The following is a 21,915-nucleotide window of genomic DNA, read 5'->3' on the forward strand; positions in this document are numbered from 1 at the left end:
TTAAGGAAATATACCCCACCACCCCAGCTCCAAACTAGATGACATAGAGAACCAAACTTAGCATCAAAATATGTCTTACTGCCTATTCTGAACCAACATACCAAATTTGAACTTAATTGGTCAACCCTAAAAAAAGTTATTAGAAAAAAAACAGAAAATTTGTGGATGGAAGAATGACAGACGGACTGACAGACGGACAGACAGACAGACAGACAGAGTGATTACTATAGAGCACCCGCAAATCCTTGTGGGGCCCTAATTAAAGGTCACAAATGACCTTGAAGTAGGGTGCAACATAGGGATGTGCGATTTTATGGATATACTGGTTTATCGTGATTTTTAATTGCATGATACGTATCATGATATGGAGACTAAATTATTTTTTATTTGTTCAATCTTTTAAATTATAATTCCAGGAACTGTAAAAAATGTTGAAAATGGTAAAAGAACGGCATCCTAGCATCCAGAATTGCTTGATATTAAATAAATTTAAAAAAATGAAACAAGAGGCCCAAGGGCCTTAACGGTCACCTGAGTATAATACAACACTAAAGGATCCATGGAAGTATAAAACAAAATTAACTGATAGACGAAGCAATGTTGCCCAAGAATTTCAAACATAGGTAATCAAAGATTACAAAGCTCACCTTGACAAATGTTATCTATAAGTAAGGCAAATCTCACACCACATTTTTTTCTAGTTAGTGTAAATCCCAAGATCAATATCCATGCAAGTTTGGTTTAAGTAGGACTTATAGTTACTTGGAAAAAGACCTGCTCCAAAACTTTAACCTGGTCACTCATCTGGAAAATCAAGGTCAGATCCAGCATCCGAAGCAAGTGTGGTAGTGTCCATCCCTAGATGCATCATCCATGCAAGTTTGGTTCAGGTAGGGCTTATAGTTATTTGGGAGTGGACTTGCTCCTAAAACTTTAACCGGGACACCGACGTCGGGGGTATAGCATGAGCTCATCTTGACTTCGTCCAAGTGAGCTAAAAATCTGGTAAAAATACCCTTGCTTATTGTAATGTGCTAGACCCGATTGATCTCCTTTGGATCATACTTGGTTTTTCCAAGTCTTACAGGGATGATAATGAATGCAAAATATACAAAGAACACTTGCCTATTGTATAAGGTACTCAATATATACAGATATTTTTTTGTCACTTGCCTAGTGCTACAATTCAGTGCACACAGACTTGGGTATATATACAACGTGGTTATTTGCCACTTGTCACTAATTACAATAAGTCACTCTGGCTCTCTGTGATTCTTTGTTCACTTTGATAAAGTATAAAACAACATCCAGTCTCCTGTCAACCACAACTCCTCTACAAGTGACACTAACTTAGATCACCACAGAGTATACATACTGCGTACAATTACAACTTTTGCTAAATATATAAATAATCTTTATGTCAATCTTTTATACTGCTTTCCAGGCAAGAATCTGACTTTGAGCATACTTTGCTCATTTAAACTAAACATTCATTTTTATTTTGTTTCTGTATATATATATATAACATTCTTTCTTGTATTCTCATTCAATCAAATAACCTGTTAATTAAATTATATACAAGGATTTCTTGATTAATAATACTTAGCAAAGGGGAGTAACTCTCATTTGCTTCACATCACAATTGTGTACTCTGCCTCCTAGATACCCAACAAAAGATAAATTTACTTATAATTAAATTTAATACATGTATTTACATTGATATTATTGTATTTAGCTTGTTTGCTTAGTACTCAGGGGCAGAGGAGAAGTTTTTCAAAACATTAATGCATTTTGCTAATTAATCAATAGAACCCACCCAAGCTCAAGAACCCCTGACCCAGGGGCCATGAAATTCAAAATTTTGGAAGAGGCATCCTTTCTCATCATAACTATGTATTTAGTTTGTTTTAATTAATACCAAGGGGCAGAGGAGGAGATTTTCAAAGCATTAATTTATTTTCAGTATATAATAAATAAGCCCCCCCCCCCCAACATGGAACCCCTGACCTAGGGGCCATGAAATTCACAATTTTGGAAGAGACACTCTTGCTCATCAGAACTATGTACTTAGTTCATCAGCTCAATACCCAGGAGCAGAGAAGATTTTCAAAGCATTAATTTATTTTCAATATATAGAAAAAAAGCCCCCCCCCCCCCACATGGAACCCCTCACCAAGAGGGGCCATGAAATTCACAATTTCGGAAGAGACACTCTTGCTCATCATAACTATGTACTTAATTCATCGGCTTAATACCCAGGAGAGAGGAGAAGATTTTCAAAGAATTAATGCATTTTCACTATATATTCATTAGAGCCCCGCCCTAACACCAGAACCCCTGACCCAGGGGCCATGAAATTCACAATTTTGGAAGAGGCACTCTTGCTCATCATAACTATGTACTTCATTCATCGGCTTAATACCCAGGAGCAGAGGAGAAGATTTTCAAAGAATTAATGCATTTTCACTATATCATCATTAGAGTCCCGCCCTAACACCAGAACCCCTGACCCTGGGGCCATGAAATTCACAATTTTGGAAGAGGCACCCTTGCTCATCATAACTATGTACTTCATTCATCGGCTTAATACCCAGGAGCAGAGGAGAAGATTTTTAAAGAATTAACGCATTTTCACTACATAATCATTAGAGCCCCACCCTAGCACCAGAACCCCTGACCCTGGGGCCATGAATTTCACAATTTTGGTAGAGGGCTCAATGCCTATTACAATCATGCCAACAGTTTGACTGCTTGATGTCCAGGAGTAAAGAAGAAGATTTTTAAAGACTGCATTAATTTTGATGGTTTAAGCCCCACCCCTCAGGCCCCAGGGGGGCAGGGGCCATGAATTTCACAATTTTTACTCCCCTTCACCTATAGATGCTATATGCCAAATTTGGTTAAAATTGGTTCAGTGGTTCAGAAGAAGCTAAAAATGTTTAAAAGTTTATGACCGATTGACGACGAACGACGAACCACGTACAACGAACGACGACAGACAAAAACAGATAGCAATAGTCACCTGAGTGACTCAGGTGACCTAAAAAGTTATGTTTTTCCAGCATATCACTCAGGGGCATGATGGAATCAAGTTATTTTTTAAAATAACTTTTTTAGGTTACTGCACTTATTCATTACTAAACAAAGAAATAACTCATTTGAGTTAATTCTTAAAACGTAAAATGCCTATCAATTTTGCCAAAAAAATCAATATTTTGAGTTTGCTGCTGATTTAAGATGACGTAAGGCTGAGAAAGTTGTAAATATATGTACTTCTTTTAATAGACTCAACAGACTTCATATCTCCTGAGCATATATGATGATATTTACCAAAATATCATGATATTTTTCAGGGGAAAATAATTCCATTTCATGAACATTTCAGATGTCAATTACACAACTTCTGCCAATTTTGCCAACAGTGAGACTAATTTTCCTAAAATCCTTGGATATTACAGTACAATCTCTATGTCTTGCATTTTTTGTGCAAAGCTGTAGATTTTTGTGCAAGAGTTCTAAAGTGATGTTGATTAAGGTTGAAATAACTGATACAAGTTATGATTTGTTGAATTTCAACTTGTTAAATCTTAAAGATAGATTACTTTTACTGTCATGAACCTTTTCCATGTACTTAATAACCCAAGTACAGCATGAATAAAGCTTTTCAGATACCAGTAGGTTTAAAACAATGAATAGTAAAGTATCAATAACTGGAATAAGTTACTGAAGAAAAGCATAATCAGGGAAAGATAACCCAAAATAATAACATTAAATAACTTAAAAATAACTTGTTTCCATGATGCCCTTAACTGATATTTTGGAAAAATTAGGAATACAGGTAACTCTCGATACCTCAAAGTCTGTGGGACTGACGAAAAATTTCGAGAGATCAAGCATTCGAGTGTTCAAGAGTCCGGAATTTTCCAGATTTGTTGACAGGTTTTAAAATTAGTCTTACTGGATGTAATGATTTTCATGCAGTGCTAACCTCTTACATGTGGTTTTTATTAAACAATGATATTTTTTCGTAATTTAGATGAATATTTCATTAAACTGAGTAAAGCAAAAAATGTACATCTTCATTTCATATATATTTATTTATTCTTTGTAATACGGACATCATACTACACATTCGTTACATAAAAATGACATTTTACAGCGTCATACATAGCACTGAATATTCCAAACATGATCATTGAACGCAATTCTGTATTTGTCTAATACTCGTCGTACTGACATTGAGGCTGTTTCTGCTTTTTTCATATTTTGTTTAACTTTGACACTGACTCGAAATTAAAATTAAATTAGTATTTCGTTTTTTAACCGACTACTACTTTTCACTACACTGCGTTTCTAAATTATCGTAAGACAGTCGTTGATAAATATTTAAACAGCATATAGGCTAAATATGATTAATTATAAACCAATTATCACCTCGCAGCATAAGTGTTACCTGAATAAACATCTCGTTCCTCAAGACCTGTGACTTCTGCCTGGGGCCATTTAAATGTCCAGGTAGAGGTGCTAATTATATAACCTTGTATACACATAGCCACTTCGAGGTATCGAGGGTAAATTCCAATAGAATATGCATAACGGGACCACATTTTGACTTCGAGGGATCAAGGGTTTTGAGAGATCAAGAATTCGAAAAATCAAGAGTAAATTTGGTTAGTTATGTAGGGGAAAAATTCGGAACCGGAGACTCACTTCGAGCGATCAAGAACTTTGAGAGGTCGAAGTTCAAGCCATCAAGAGTTACCTGTATTCATTTAAAATCATTATAAAAATTGCTTGTAAAAAATCATGTTATTATCATGAAATTTTGGGAAAAAATCATAATATATCGCGATACAAAATTTTTGGCGATACCCATCCCTAGTGCAACACACATTCTACCTGATGCATTAAATGGCCAAGTTTGATGATTCTAGGTTTAATAATTTTCTAGTTGTGAGCCGGACAGGATTTTTTCATATTTGGACATAGCATCTTAATTCCCCAATTAAACGAGACTTACCTTGGTAAAAGTCGAAGTTTGATTGGAATTTTATGAGTCACATAAACACTGAAGGGATCAGATGAGATGCGTACTTCGAGCCCGATACGTCAGTCTTGAAAGGAAGGGATTGTGCATTTCCGAACAGATTACATCATTTAATAAAAATTACCATAGATATTCATTAAAACATCCCTTCCTCAAGGGTGGGTACTACATCAAGACAACATTGTGGCGGGCATCTGATCCCTTCAGTGTTTATGTGACTCATAAAATTCCAATCAAACTTCGACTTTTACCAAGGTAAGTCTTGTTTAATTGGGGAATTTTATTACGTCACAACACTTCCGGAATCATATGAGACTTTAAAGCAAAAATGCACAAGCCCGCTGATGAAGTACAAAATTTTTTATTTTTGCAAAAGTTAATGCAACAAAACACCTCAACTCAACACTGCAGAATGAAACTGCGATTGTACAATTCTCTTATCATAAAATTTTCCAAAAGTTCCAGCATTACTCCACCCTGCAACTTTCAAAATGTCATCAACAGGTACAGAAGCATATTTAGCTTTGGACACTGCAGCACTTCTAACACTATGACTTGAAAACTTTTTAGTGTCAATACCTGCCCTGGTCATAACAGTTTTAAGCCATCTTGAAATAGTATCCTTACCAATTCTGTTATGAGGCTTCACATAACTAATAAACAAAAAAGTACAGTCTTTTCTAATAATACTTGTTTTCTTCAAATATTCTTTTAACACAGTAATCACACATAATCTTCGATCTGGTGGATAAGCCTTCAATTCTACACAGTTTGTATGACACCCAGGTCTATCTTGTTTAAGAAGACCTTTATAACACAACTTATATACATTGCAACTTTTTTCAATTCCATCTATACTCAACAAATGTAAAGATTGACATCTTGCTGCAGTAGTTAATGCAATTAACATACATAATTTGAGAGATAAATCTTTCAATGATAAATATTTACATGGAGATAATTTTCTAAGTACAGACAATACACAAGAAACATCCCATATAACAGAATAGCGTGGTACACTGGGTCTCAAGTTAAAAACACCCTTTAAAAATCTAATCACAAGTGGATGCTTTCCAACTGTAAAACCATCACATGAAATTCCTAGAGCACTTAATGATGATCTTGCTGTGTTTAGCGCACTGTATCCAAGCCCTGAATCAAAAAGTTCTGTCATAAAGTCAAGGACAAAGTTTACAGGAACTTGAATTGTACTAATTTTCCTTTTATTAGTGAACGAAATCCATTTTCGAATATAGCTTGAGTATTGTTGTCTTGTCCCTGATCTCCAGGAAGCCAAGATGATGTTTGAAGCTTTTCGCGATATCTTTCGCATTTCCAAAGTTTTCCTGATAAGCGACACGCTACTAGAGTTAGTTTCTTGTGTAGTGGATGTTTCTCCCTCGAGTGAGGTAAAGACAGAATCCCCTTCGGAAGAATCACTGGAGTTCTTATCAACAAATCCATTAGCACTGGATACCAGCACTGAGTTGGCCACAGTGGAACCACAATCAAACACTCTGCTTGGTCTGTCCTCACCTTCTGTAATGTTCTGCTGATTAGACTGAAAGGAGGAAAAGCATAATAATAACCTGTCCATTGAAATGAAAATGCATTAATAAATTTTGCATCAGGATCAGGTTTCCATGAACAATATAGCTTCAACTGTTTGTTCAGCCTAGATGCAAACAGATCTAACTCTGGGAGTCCAAAAATAACAGAAATTCTGTCAAAAATTCCAACTTCTAACTTCCACTCCACAGAGTCATTAAATTCTCGAGAAAATTTATCTGCTATATTATTTTCACCAGGTACATGATCAGCAGAAATCCAGACTTTCCTATTCATACACCAAAACCAAGTTTCTTGTGATAACCTATTCAATTTTTCTGACTTTATGCCACCTATGTTATTTAAATATGCCTTTGCACATGTATTATCTGTCATTATCTTTACATGTATATCAGAAGCATCTTTACAAAAAGATTTAAGTGCCAGATATATCGCAAGAAGTTCTAAATAATTAATATGATTTTTACTTTCATCTTCATTCCATCTTCCTCCTGCACTACTTTTACCACAGACTGCTCCCCACCCTATAGTGGAAGCATCTGTCGTAATAACAATGTCTGGATTTCCATGATCTATGATTCTCTTCTGACTGTGAACATTCTCTATCCACCAAAACAACTCATTCTTAGCTTTTTCTGACAAATTTGAATTGGCATCAAAATTTCCATTATTTTTCCTCAACGCCTCTATTTTGTCCAACTCTAAATTTCTATAAAATAATGGACCATACTCTACTGCAGAAAAACTTGCCACAATAAGACCAATTACTCTAGCTAGCAGACGAATTGAACAACTTCCTTTTTTCCACACTTTCCTACATTCCTCAACAATAGTGTCTGCTCTACTTGGACTTAATGTGACAATCATTTTGACTGAGTCAATAATATTTCCAAGAAAGGTAATACATTGAGATGGTACACATACAGATTTCTTTTCATTTATGACCAAACCTAGTCTTTCCATCAAACATCTTGAATCTAATACATTTTTCGAACATTCTTCCAATGTATCACTAATCAGAAGAGAATCATCAATATACCCAACATTCAAATGACCCATAATTCTAAGAGTAGAATACACAGGTTTCATTAACTTTGTAAAAAATCTGGGAGCACAGGCAATGCCCATTGGTAAGCAGGAAAATTCAAAAAATTTTCCAAGCCAAATAAACCTTAAATATTTTCTTTGTTCCTCTGCAATTGATACTGAATAATAAGCATGTTTAAGATCTAATGATGCCATGAAACAATTTTTCTTTACTAATTTTATAGCACTTTCAAAAGAATCCATCTTGAAATGTTGGTAAGGAATGTACTTATTCAATTCTTTTAAATTCAATATCACTCTCAAATCTCCATCTTTCTTAGGTATGGTAAAAATTGGAGATAAGAACTGTCCTTCTACAAAATCACATTCCTTAATGATACCCTGTTCACAAAATTCATTTATTTGCGTGTTAATTTTTTCTATTTCAGACTTTGCAAAAACAGAATGAGGTATACTATTCTGAGATGGTAAACCTAATTCTTCATCAAATTCAATATGGCAATTTTCAACAATATCTAAGATGACCTTATCTTCTGTAATCTTTTGCCATTCAGAGGAAAATTTTTTTAATCTTCCTGCACAAAAATTTTTAATGTCTGCTTTAGATTTAGCACTTACCTCTTTATCTATTTGTTGGAGCTGTGCTCCCCTTTCAAGTTTTTTGAGCTCTCTTTAGAGGTAGAGCTGTTTGACCATCGACCCCAACTACTAGTAGATCTTTGGTTCCGTGGTCTTCCTAATGCTCCTCGACCATAGGGACGTCCCCGTGCCCTAAAGAATGCCCCTGCTCGAAATTTCCTCTGTGAAATTTTCCATGTACTTTACTACTTATTCTATTCACATCTTGAATTTCTTTCACAGATTTGGCAACATCATCTCCATATAGAAATTCTGAGAAGGGCAGAGATGGTGAACTAAGATGGTAGTACTCCCTACCTAAATCAGGTCTATGAAGTTCCTTGCGCTTAACATTAATCAGCTTGTTCGTGTGTCCCAGAAGGGCTAAAGCATCTGTAGACAAAGTTACCAAGCTCTGTAATCCTTCAATGACCTCGGAATCCATTTCATTCAGTTTATTTGCTAATTTTGTTAAGTTTACCGAGGCTTTTATCACTGCCGATTGAATTATCTGAAATTTGGCATCACAACTTCGTGTTTCTGGATTTAAAATACTCCACAAAGCTTGGTTTACTCTTGTTTTAATCAAAGCTGTACAATTTTCTGGCCTTTTAATACTTTTCAACAGTTCATTAAAGTAGTCATCATTTAGCCCCTCTCTGAACAGTTCGTTTATCATCGAGGCCAACTCCTCGTCTACATTTTCATCACAGTCTTCCTTAACTTTATACTTTACGCCCAGTTGTTTAAATCTTGACGTTTCACCGTCCTCCTTACGTTTTTTACAAGGGGGTTCACCTGAATCCCTATCACCCTCAACATCAGACAACTGGTTTATTGGAGTCATCAACAACTCTTCTTCTTCCAACTCATTAATATCACCATAATAGATATCGTTAACTCTGTTATTCATTTTCTCAATCTTCCGGTCTTGGTTATCTTGATTTTCTTTAATAGACTTCAATAAATTCATTACCTCTGTCATTCCTGGTGTAACGACAGATGAAGTCGCAATGTTACCTCCAGTAACAACTCGTTCCTCATTATTTTCCAACAAAACAGAGCTTCCACTTTCTTCATTAGTAACCTTTTTCTCAATTGACTTCTTAGAGGAACGTTTCGACGATTCATTCGTCTTAGTTTTTTCTTTTTCGGCGCGGTCCCGTTCCGACGTGACACCCGCCATTTTTTCACACTTATAGTCTCAAAACCAAAGTCACAAAATTCACCAGCAAACTGGAGAATTTTTTCTTCGTTACCGCGTAACGAATATTTAAATTAATTATATTATAACTACCACGTAGTTATATATATATGATAACTACCACGTAGTTATCTAAGTTACTAGAAACTGACACCGAGAGTCGACCACGTCCACTCTCGAAAACAAATGGAAGTACACTGACGTATCGGGCTCGAAGTACGCATCTCATATGATTCCGGAAGTGTTGTGACGTAATAAAATTAAAGGTCGAGCTACCTACTTTTAATGTGCGACACACCTTCTGCCTAAGAAGTATCAGATAACATAGTTTGATCATTCTTGGTCTAATAGTATTTAGGTTATGAGCTGGACACAAAAAAGCCAACAGATGGACATTAACGCCATAACATAATACGTCCCGTATTCAGAAGGGCGTATAAAAAGACAAAAGGTTCGACAGTTGCCATTTTGGATTCCATGGGGTTGATAAGTTCACTCACTTCTATCATCTACAGATTCACACTTGCGGTATAAAACATGCAGTAAACCAAAATGTCCTCAATACCTAGCACTGAAACTGAAGGAAGTGACATTTTCTAACTATGTAAAGTGTAGATGCGTCCCGGAAATGAGTGGAATGTCTAGAAAGGTCAGAAAATATGCTAAACTTGTTCTCTCTAGACTTTCTGTGCAATTATGGTAAGCCTCTATGCAGATCTGCTTTCATATAAATATGATCAATCATGGCTTTCCTATTCTTGAGAAGATTTTTAAAGATTTTTTTCCTATATATATCCATGTAAAATTTTGATTGCCCATAGTGGCTACACCCTACCCCCGATGGTCAGGATTTGATCAAACTTGAATCTACACTACCTATGAATGCTTCCACATAAATATGACGGATTATGGCTTTTTGTTCTTGAAAAAAGATTTTTTCCTATTTAAACCCATATAAAACTTTAATTGCCCACAGTGGCCACACTCTACCCCCAGGGGTCATGATTTGAACCAATTTGAATCTACACTATGTTAAGAAGCTTTCACATTATTTTCATCTTTTTCTGGCCAAGTGGTACTTGAGAAGACTTTAAATGATCTCACTCATTATTTACTTTTTCTTAATTATTTCCCCTTGGAAAACAGTGTGTCCCTTCATTTGAAAAAAACTTCAATTCTCTTTTCCCAAGGATACTCTGTGCCAAATTTAGTAAAAATTGGCCCTGTGGTTCTGGAAAAAATGAAGAAATTGTAAAAAGTTTATGACAATGACAGACAATGAACAAATTTTGATCAGAAAAGCTCACTTGAGCCTTTGGCTCAGGTGAACTAATAAATTGTGATCAGATAAGCTAACTTGAGCTTTCAGCTCAGGTGAGCTTAAAATATAATTGAAACTTAATCATGTTAATAATCAATGTAGCTGCTCATGCTTAGAAATCTCCCTAAAATTGGAAACTTCTCCCTAATTTTCTCTGATGGAGAAGTAAGTCTCCCTAAATTCTGGGTTGGTCCCTGTCACCACAGCTTTTGTCTTGAGTAACCTAAAAAGATTACAATTCTTACAGAGTTTGAACTGTCATCCTCTTCAGGATCCTCTAATTTCCTTTTCCTATTTGCCAAGGGCTCAGGTACGTCAGCGGCCATTTTTTAATCTACAAAATAAAACAACAATAAACTGCACTGCCTCAGTATATGATAAAACCCATCAAATATTGTTCAATTGGGCCAAAGTTTTTTTTTCGTTTGGTTTACGATTCCGCCGACCCTAATTTTCACAAATCATGAAAATAAAAATAATGTCTTTTTCCGACATATATTTCCGGGTTTTTCTCAGCTGAACTGGTGGGTTTTAAATTTTAGAATGCATCTTAGTCAAATAAGCGCCTATAAATTTATGAGACCTTTACAAACATTTAGGTGACCGTAAATAAACACGTGCAAACCAAAAATGGCGGCTCTGTCATGTAACAAGGTAATTCCTCACTGAAAGCAATGACACACACTTAAAGAACTTTTTCTGCATGGAAAAGTGAATAAAATCTTGGATAAATGATCCCTTTCTCAAATTGCAATGTCTCAACTGGCTAAATTCATACCGTAATATTGGAGAGTGTATGCCCAACCCTGATCGACCTAGCAGACACGGATACACCTATAGATAATAAGGATTTATCAGTGCCTTCTCAGGGGCCGAAGTTCGGCCCATTCCCAATTGAAAATGAGTTCAGTTTTTTCCCAATTTGGCAGTATTTTTTCTCAATTGGTGAACAATGCTTTTATTTTTAATTATCTTGGAAAAACACAAAGTAAAATTGTCAGATTGTCTGTAATTTTCATATATTTAACTCATTTAGCAAAGCTACAGTCATAACACATTTTTAAAAACACTGTAAAAACACCGCCAACTTTTAATCCGAATTTCCTCTGTTTTTCTAAAAATGATGATATTGTGAAATTATATAGATTTATTAAGTTATTTCCACCTACTCATTTGATCTGCGAGTTAATGGTAAGGACTTAAGGCATTATTTCAGATAGAAAAATATATTTTCAATGCATTAATACATATTAAAAGAGGACTTTTAGAAAATGTGTACTTCGTATAATTTTTTGCAGGAGGTTTATAATCTCCAGAAACAGATACTATAATGATCTAAATTGAAATCTCATACACACATGTACATGATGTACATGTACTACCTAAGTTGTATAAATGCTTTATACTAATTGAAGTCCATTTTACTTTTATTAGTCTATTATTCAAAATTGATTTTGTACGAATAAGATGGTCCATATTTAATTGTCATTTGGTTGCCCAAATTAGAGTTCGTGCTGAAATGTTAAATGAATTACCCCTGAGTACATGATTTAAGCAACATTTTAAAAAAAGTTTGCAATTTCATCAAATAGCCGATAATTTTTTCCCAATTCCCCAAAAATGGTGTTTCCCAAAAAAGGCTGATAAATCCATGGATAATAGTTAGGCCAATTTAGTGTTGAGAGATGCATCCTAGTTGAAGTAACGTTGACTGGTATTTCACTGGATAAATTCAAATGTGTATAAAACATTTGTTAGTTTATAGAAGTAAATTCAATATACAAATCTTTGCAAATTTCATACTCAATTGAGATTAAAGCCCTTTGAAATACTAAGTAAATAATGAGCATTGCCTACTGTGCAGGTACATAACAAACATTTAAAGAAGGACTCGATTGAGAAATTATTAGGCTTTTTTGCCGCAGGTTGAACATTAAATTTGATAGCTGCATGATCAAATTATTATAAACTTATTTCAGCGTCAATTACTTTTAATGTTGTTAAACACTTAAATTGTATTTTTCTTCAATCTAAATTTAACTTGAATTTGGATCCTTATATTTTAGTTTGTGGGGATACCAAGGTTTATAACACATCACATATCACTGAAGAGCACAAAATGTTGAACATCATGAACCAAGCACTGATTGACAAACAAAAATCAGAACTATGTCAATGAAAATGACATTCAGTCTAAAGTTAGAAATGAATTAAAATTGAATAAAAAGAGTTATGTGATCTAGACAATAAAACTTAAAAGTACTATTGACGTGTATTATTTTTATTAAAATAAACATTGCTGGTATTTTAAAATGAAATTGTTGAATCCTAAATTATTTTTATTTTTATTTTTCGACCACCCAATGCATTTTTTTGAGACAGAAAATCGTAAACCAAAAAAAATAAAAACTTTGGCCTTAATTATCATAAACAGATTGGAATGCAAGGAAGACAATAATGTCAACCTTTGTACAAAGATTTCAATGATTTTTTTTTCCATTCTTAATGTTTGATGTGCATCTCCTAGTAGTGTGTTTATCAAGTGTAGTTATAAATTGGAACAAATAATAATTCACATAGTTCTCAACTGGATCTGTTTTTATCCTCAATTTGTAAAAGATAAGGCAACAATGGAATGGAATGGACAGAATAATGGGCCTGTAAACATGGAGAATTAAAAATCCAATTAGCCACTGCAGGGCACAGTATATGTCAATCAATATCTCTAAAAAAAAAAAGGAAAGTAACCTAATGAAAATTGTGGGACATCCTAAATTAGTAATATACAAAATATGAAAAAAAATGAATGACAATTTTTTCCCAAAGGTCCTTCTTCCCCTTAACACACATCTACTCGTCATGTTTTTGATCTTTTTTACAAAGGAATATATAGGAATCTTTTTTTTTTTTAAATCTTCTATTTGTACAACAAAGCCATTTGTTATATTGACATGGAAGCATCATCAGGTAGTTTAAAATTCAAGCCCCCCCCCCCCCCCCAACCCCTTGTAATCTTTTCAATACTGAACTTATTTGCACTTTTGCCTAGCTAGTGTGCTCAAGTGAGCGATGTGGCCCATGGGCCTCTTGTTTGACTCTTGACGGTGACCCTGGAGTACCTATATTCAAAAAACTTTTAACATTGACCTTCAGCTGCCATACGGGGGCATCAGTGTTTTGCAAACTTTTATTTGTTTTAGAATTATTACACACCTGATGTTTTCTTTACAAATTGTATAAAAAATGACATTACTAAACCTTTGTAGAAAAAATATCAAAAGCAGAAAATTCCAACTTATTGCTACATGACCTCTTTAGCTGATTGAATGGTTAACAGACAACAATATGCAGGGTCATAAGCATTGAGTTAATTAGTAGTTTATCCCCCATTGTGGCACCTCCCTATCCCTGGGGTCATCATTTGAACAAACTTGAATCTTCACTCAAGACATATGGAGAAGCCACCACTTGCCGATGGAGAGCTGCAAATTTTGACCTATGCTCGTCACTCAGGGCCATTGAGCAGTGAGGGATCTTTTTCGTGCCAGCACCTACTGTGACACGGGACCTCGGTTTATACGGTCTCATCCGAAGGACCGGTCTCCACATCCCAAAGTGGGATTCCAACCCGCGACATAAGGATCAACTCCTTCCTCCGCGACTCTAGAGCAGACGCTCTACCACTGCGCCACACGGGCGACATTCCACTTTAGAATTTTTTTTTTTAATTACCAATCATGTATTGCCAATTTGTGTGATGCTTTTATAAATGCAACCATTCCGTTATTAAACACTTCTCTGTAAATGGGGACCTGACCTATAGGGCTGGGATTGTTTTTAGTCTTTACAAAAAGCTTGTCGATTTCCGTTATGGTAAATGACTTCAGGCTACATACATGTACTAATTTGTTTCTCATAAATCATTTTATTTCAGTACGAGATAGGAGGATCCTTTTCATTGATATTAATTATGAAGCATGATATTGTCAAAGCATTTCGAGTTTGTTATCTTCAAATTTTATTTGATATTCTTTCTTCTTTACATTTCATTGTACATTTTAATGGTAAATGTGTGTTTCTTTTTCAACAAATTTCTGTGGATATCATAAAAACATGCAATAAATGTATACAAATTATATAAATAAAATCCAAGGGAGAGAAGTTTCTGACATGTAGTCCTACTGTTTTCAAAACTTGAGATTTGAATTTAGAACATTGACTAAAAAAGTAAATTTAAAATATATTAATGTATTTAATTGTAAATATATTCAGCTCATTACAAATAATATAAGCAATACTTATACTTTCCAGTGCAAATAACCAACACTAATAATACAGACAGATTAAAAGCAATGTAATTCTCTGAATTGATTAAATTCTAAGGCATTAATATACAATAGAAATTCATCGCAGCTCATTGCAGAAAAGAATACCTGTAACGAGTAACACAGAGTGAATCATTCTTGTCCTCCAAGAAAGTGTGCCATACTGAGGTGCATTGTATAATTCCACTTGACTGTGTTTTAGGTACAATGGAATTTAGTATTATTTGCTTCCTCTTTAGTGTCTTTTATATCAAGAATGAACATGTATCAGAGATAAATATTGGAAGGAAAATACACAAGCCCCAGATATTTCTATTTTTAGTAACCATGGCAACACCATTCATCAAAATCAAAAACCGAAGTATTATGTATCTTAGTGTAGTCTACTTGTGTGCCAAGTTATAATACTGTAGGAGGAGTAGCATTTTGAAAAATTGTTTAAAGACAGACGGACAGACAGACTGACGGACGGATGATGGACACCTTATTATCGCATAAGCTCTTCTGGTCTCTGACATTAGTTAGCATATAAAGGGCTAGTCCAGTAGGTTGTTCATAATGAATAAAAATTCAATCTTATTCGAAGGAAGTCGAATGCATAAGCAATTTCTTTTGCCTGCAGTCGCCCATGTGAAAAAAAATTTTTGCACCATTAAGGAGTTCCTGTAGAATTGTAGCCCTCTCCTAAAAACATCAGATAACAAAAGAACAGGAAGGGCTACATTATTGCAGCTAATTTAGGAGGGATCTCAAACTTTTTCCATACAAAATTCAGATAATGCAGAGTTTGAGTATCTCAGATCAGGTTCAAAGATTTGATTTTTTGATTTTTGTCAGTAGGCATCTGACGTTGCTGACAATTACGCAGATACATTTCAGAATGTTTGGTTTTCAGACGAATCACATTTCCTCCTATCTGGCCATATATATATGCAAACAAAACATGAGTTTCTGGGGAAATGAGATAGCCTCAATGTTACATGGAGAGGTCACTGCACAGTGAAAAATTAACTTTTTGGTGTGCTATATCGTCACATGAAGTGATTGGCCCATATGTGTTTATGGACACTGTTAATTCACAACGATATCTGTATCTTATGAAAAACAAATTTGTTCCTGCACTTCGAATGCAAACAGCAAATATGCAAAATGTCTGGTTCATGCAAGATGGTGCAACGGCACGTATACATCTAATATTGTATCAGATTGTCTCAATGAAATCTTCGGTGGCAAGGTGATTTCCCGACGACACCCTGAAGTGAAGGATTGTGGACAACCTTGGCTTGCGCACAGTCCTGATTTGAACCATATATTCTTCAACATCAAGTAAGCATCCCAATGAAAGTGTAACCTTTCTTTTCAGACACCCTGTATTTTGTGGATGTAAATATATGTGAATAAATGTATCTTTTCAACAAATAAAGTATTTTTGACACTGTAAAGTCTATATATATATGTGTTTTGCCCAACTAGATTATTAATTTTTATAAATACCACGAAAACATAATGACATCAGAAAACAAGAGGCCCAGGGGCCACATCGCTTACCTGAGCACTGGGGCTAGGAAAAAAGAAATCAAAAGCCTGAAAGGCTTCAATGGTGTCGAACAAGAAAAACTATTTTAAAAGATCTTTTTGAATTTGAAGATGGTAATAAGTCAAGTGAGTGACTGATTTGAACAAACTTGAATCTACACCACCTGAGGATGCGTCCATTTAAATATGACCAATCATAGCTTTGCTGTTCTTGAGAAGAAAATTTTTGAAGATTTTTCCTAAATATTCCTATGTAAAACTTTGATCGTCCATTGTGGCCCCACCCTACCCCTGGGGGTCATGATTTGAACAAATTTGAATCTACACTACTTGACAATAATTCCACGAGTTTCATCTTTCCTGGCCCATTGGTTCTTGAGGAGAAGATTTTTCAATAATGCCATTAATTTTTTGCTATTTCGTAATTATCTCCCCTTGGAGGAAGGCATGACCCTTCATTTGAACAAACTTGAATCCCCTTCACCCAAGGACACTTTGTGCCAAGTTTGATTGAAATTGGCCCAGTAGTTCTGGGGAAGAAGATGAAAATGTGAAAAGTTTACGACACCGACAAGGCCAACGACAATGACAGACAACGGACAAATTTCAATCAAAAAAGCTCACTTGAGCTTTCAGCTCAGGTGAGCTAAAAATAGAAATGCTGCTATATAGGCCTATATGTACACATGCAAAGCATACAATGATTCTCTTAACAAATAACAAATGATATAAGTGTGTTTGCTCTGCTCCTGATTTGTATTGTTTAAAATGACTTTTTAGCATCACATACATGATTACCGTTTGTTATCTTCATATTTCATTTTAAAATATAGAGAATGATTGTTTTTATATGTGATTTAAACATACTTAAGTGCATAATTTACATGCATTAAGTGACATTGTTGTGTTACCCATTAATATTGTCAAGTGTGTTGCTAAAATATGCTGAGAGTAACATTATACAGTTATGAAATGGGTACTCGGGAAATAGCAAATTTATGGTTCCCTGAGGGAGGGAAATAGTTTCTTGCTGAGGGGAACCATAAATTTGCTATTTCCCGAGTACCCAATCCAGAATTGTTTTATTATACCAAAATAATCTAATGAAGATTTAATAACATAGATACTCAGACATATTTTAGGCAATATAGAGGCATTCAAATAAATCAAAATACATGTAACTAAAATTTTGTTAGATATATATCTAATGCATCAATCCTGAGGAAAATAGTAACATGTTTAAAAAACAAAATTATTTCACAGATATTTTTACAGAATTATTGTACTCGTCATTTTGCTGTAATTCCAGTATGATTTTGACATGGTTTGTCGAAATGTTTTGACGTCATTGCTAATAACATTATGTCACAGACTTGAGATTCCTTGAACCCTCCGCCCACTGAGCATTTTGATTGGTTAAAAATATTAATGAATATTAATGAAGGAGTAGTCCCAGGGAGTAGCTCTAATTTTAAAAGGAGTAGTCCTCAGATGGGAGAAGTAGTGCCTTCTCAGGGAAATAGACAGTTTTATGGTATTCATTTTATACAGAGTAATAACAGTAAAGGTATAAGGCCAAAAAAAATAATAGTCTTGTTTTCCTGCTACCAGTCTTAAAAAAATAGAGTAGGTAGGTTATGAAAATTTTTATTTTATTTTTTTATTTTATTTTTTCCAACAGCATTTTTTTGATATGAACAAATACAAGATCAAATTAAACATGTCACAGGTCAATATTGTCTTTTAAAATTAAATTTCATGTCTTTTGATGCACAACTCAAAAGGTATTTTAAGAAAGTCCGTATTTAAGACATAGAATTTCATGAAATGCTTGTTATGTTTGAATATGGAAACTGATTACAGTGACAGAATGATGAAATTCCAGATATACCCGATTTTAAACTGAAAAAAAAAAAACTTTAGGGTCAGGGGCAGAAAAATAGGGTCAGTCGGGTAGCAGGAAACAAGACTATTATTTTTTTGGCCTAAGAATACAAATTGTTAAATGCTTCTAAACCAATCAGGTTTTTGTATTTAATTTGAAAGTATAATAACTGAATAATACACATAGCTCTAATGACACAAAAAAAACCCTGATGATTCAATAGTATGTCACTTAAGGACGACGGAACTAATTCGAATTTTTGCGCCAATGCGCAGAAAACCGTGCATATGCCTTGAATCAAATTGACTTAATTATGTATTGCAAAAGACAAAAATATACATTTTTAAATCTTTTAAAGATATTCAAACTTTTCCTCTCAATTCAAAAATATTGTAAAAATTTCGATTTATATTCATATGTAATTTATAAATAGATGATTTATTTGGCCAAGGTAATTTCATTGAAAATTTCCCCCAAAATGTGCCCTACACCCAAGTTTGACATGCCCCCTTGAAAAATCTAAGCTGATGATCCATTTATTTTTCGGCATAATTTGCTGGTAAATTGTCTTGTTAACATTGTCCTTTAATATGAATAAAAATTCTATTGCAGATTTTTTTCAATGATCACTCTTATACCCTACACTGGCAATATCCCATAACTTCCTATAGTAATCATCGATTTCTATCACCAACTTTTGAAACATTCCCCATTAAAAATCTACATCACCGTTAATTCACCTGAAATTTCACAATGAGTGCGCTTGACTTGTCTACACTACAAGGTTCACCTGGTGTACACTTTTCTATAATGAAGTGCAAAAGTGTACACTTTAGGCATGCACGTGATTTCATATCAAGAGCAAATTAGGGCCAAAATAAATAATAGTCTTGTTTCCTGCTACCCGACCTACCCTATTTTTTTGCACCCGACCCTGAAGTTTTTTTTTAAGCTTTGGAAGAAAAAAATTGGGAATTTCTGGAATTTCATCGTTCAGTCACCGTAATTGGTTTCTGTGTTAACACAAAACAAGCATTTCATGAAATTCTTGTTTTAAATACTGACTTTCATAAAATATCACTTGAGTTGTGCATAAAAAGACATGAAATTTAATTTCAAGACACAATATTGACCTTTGACATGTTTAACTTCATCTTGTATTAGTTCATATCCAAAAAATGCTGTCGGGAAAAAATATTTTAATAAAATGAAAATATAAAATAAAATAATTTTCCTACCTACCTACCCTATTTTTTTCAGGCTGGGAGCAGGAAACAAGACTATTATTTTTTTGGCCTAATACAGGCTGATCAAGCAGATCAATGTAGTCTCACCACTAACAACCCCCCCCCCCTTCCTTTTCTAATTTGCTTCCGACACCTATCATATTATGTTTATAAACTTAAGTGTTATCAAATGATCCCCGAAATCGATATTATAATAAATTCAGAACTAATACCATAAGTTTTGGAAGATAGGACGATACTTTTTTCTCAAAACCGCTGGGGTCGTCCTATTTAACGAATCGACCTATCTAAGGCTCAAGTTTACGAAAAATGCCCCCAAATCAGTAAAATTTATGTCAATTTTTACCGAGAAAAAAATAATAAACAATAAAGAATTGAATATTTATTCCATTGATTTCTTACAAAATAAGTTCCATTAAATATCCGTCGATGTACCAAAAAAAACTTATACCGGTATATCATCTAGTAATTAATGTCTCAAAGTATATTTACAACATGCTGTGTCCATTTTGTGAAGTTGGAAGTCGCAATCGTTTACTAAAAAGAAAACCGCAGCCGTATCAAAATTTAAAATACGGAAGAGTTTTCACAATCGCAATACCTAAATATTTTTTCATTGTCTTGTGATATTTTATGAAATTTTATTGATATGGAGTTTTACAAGCAACAAATGAGTAATAAATGCGGGTGACAGAAATATAATTTCAACTGATATTATGAGGTTGACTTGGAAATCATTACAAAATAATTTTTTTTTTTTTTTTTTAAATGATAGAATTGAAAGCTTCCTCGTACCCAAGGGGTACACTGAATTATACAAAGATTGGCTTCTAATAGAATTTTAATTGTCTGACAGATAAAGGGATATACACTGTGTACACAAAGGTGTTAACACCTGTGTTGGTTAAAACACCTGCGGGGCATGATTAACAGATCCACGTGCCGTTACAGGGGTATTAGTGCTATACATCACTGAACAAACAAAACTGTGAAATTCTTGATGACTGTAAAATTGCGAATGTACTCTCAATTAAATTTATTTTTTACAGCAATATCTCATGCAAAATTATAGCACGTTAATGATTAATTTCAATTGCGCACTGTTACATGTAATAGTCATTTGCGTGTTTTAGCAAATCCCTGGACAAGAAATATAAAAATGGCGGTCATCGAAGTTAATTTTTTACCCCAGTAAATAATGTCGGAATAAAAGAATGTGCCCACGATGTTCTAAAATGGAAATGATTATTGTTTGATTTCGGGTATTTCCCTAATTATAGTTGTTGTATACTACCGTATTTATGTGTTTAACGACAGAGTCAAACTACGACGGCATTGAACAGGCTATATAAAATATATCAAAATTCAAGGAAGTTTTAACTACGTTTGTATAAAACACTATTAAAATGCTGTACTCATAAAAATACTAGTTTATTTTCTCAATACGTTAATATCACGGGTTAAGTTAAAGACGGTTACATGTTCTGATACGTAGTATCTACGTAAGAATCTCTAGAAATCGATAAACAAAGCCTCGTCCTATCTTCCAAATTCGTCCTATCTAAGGATTTTTAAAAAATTACGGCTGAAAATGAGCCTTCCGACCTATACACCCCATCGACATATACCCAAAAACTTATGGTAAATTAATTATAACTATACATCTCCTTTTTTATGGAGGGGGAGGGGGGTGCTTCTATCTTTTTGTAGTGTTTACAGGTACCCAATATTTTGAGTGAAACATGATGGAAGTTTTCAATGACTTATAAACGTATATATGTACATAAATATATTCATGTGTGACATATGCTCCTTTTTTAAAATGTTTTTCTCAAAGTATGTATTCAGTATTTTGTTAAACAAGGTTGTAGGTATATTTTTCATAAAATTATGATATTTTGAAGAGCATGAGACACAATCTAATTAAAATTAGATGTACGTTCCAAATCCGCTACCACTTCTCAAACATCTAACAACCTCCCATTCGGAGTCACGTCAGAGCTTTCGGTTAGCCAATGAAATCACTGCCTCCAAAATCTTGGCTTATAGTTCGGATGCGTTCTTTTTTCACTGCCAAACCTAAATGCCCGAGAAGTTGCATAGTAAAGAAAATATG

The 21,915-nt window shown here is 34.3% G+C and overlaps 1 protein-coding gene and 1 pseudogene across 1 annotated transcript; both read right to left on the bottom strand.

Moving 5' to 3' along the window:
* Window positions 1–6,238: 6,238 nt before the first annotated feature.
* On the bottom strand, window positions 6,239–7,744 carry LOC133201940 (uncharacterized). The gene has a single exon (XM_061337729.1). It carries the CDS (start codon window positions 7,742–7,744, stop codon window positions 6,239–6,241), a length of 1,506 nt encoding a protein of 501 aa, XP_061193713.1.
* A 543-nt stretch (window positions 7,745–8,287) lies between these two features.
* On the bottom strand, window positions 8,288–9,467 carry LOC133201941 (uncharacterized; annotated as a pseudogene).
* Between the last annotated feature and the right edge of the window lie 12,448 nt (window positions 9,468–21,915).

Source organism: Saccostrea echinata, unplaced genomic scaffold (assembly GCF_033153115.1).
Source record: "Saccostrea echinata isolate AGI-Se365-2 ecotype Australia unplaced genomic scaffold, CSIRO_AGI_Sech_v1 ptg000046l, whole genome shotgun sequence".
Classification (NCBI taxonomy): domain Eukaryota; kingdom Metazoa; phylum Mollusca; class Bivalvia; order Ostreida; family Ostreidae; genus Saccostrea; species Saccostrea echinata.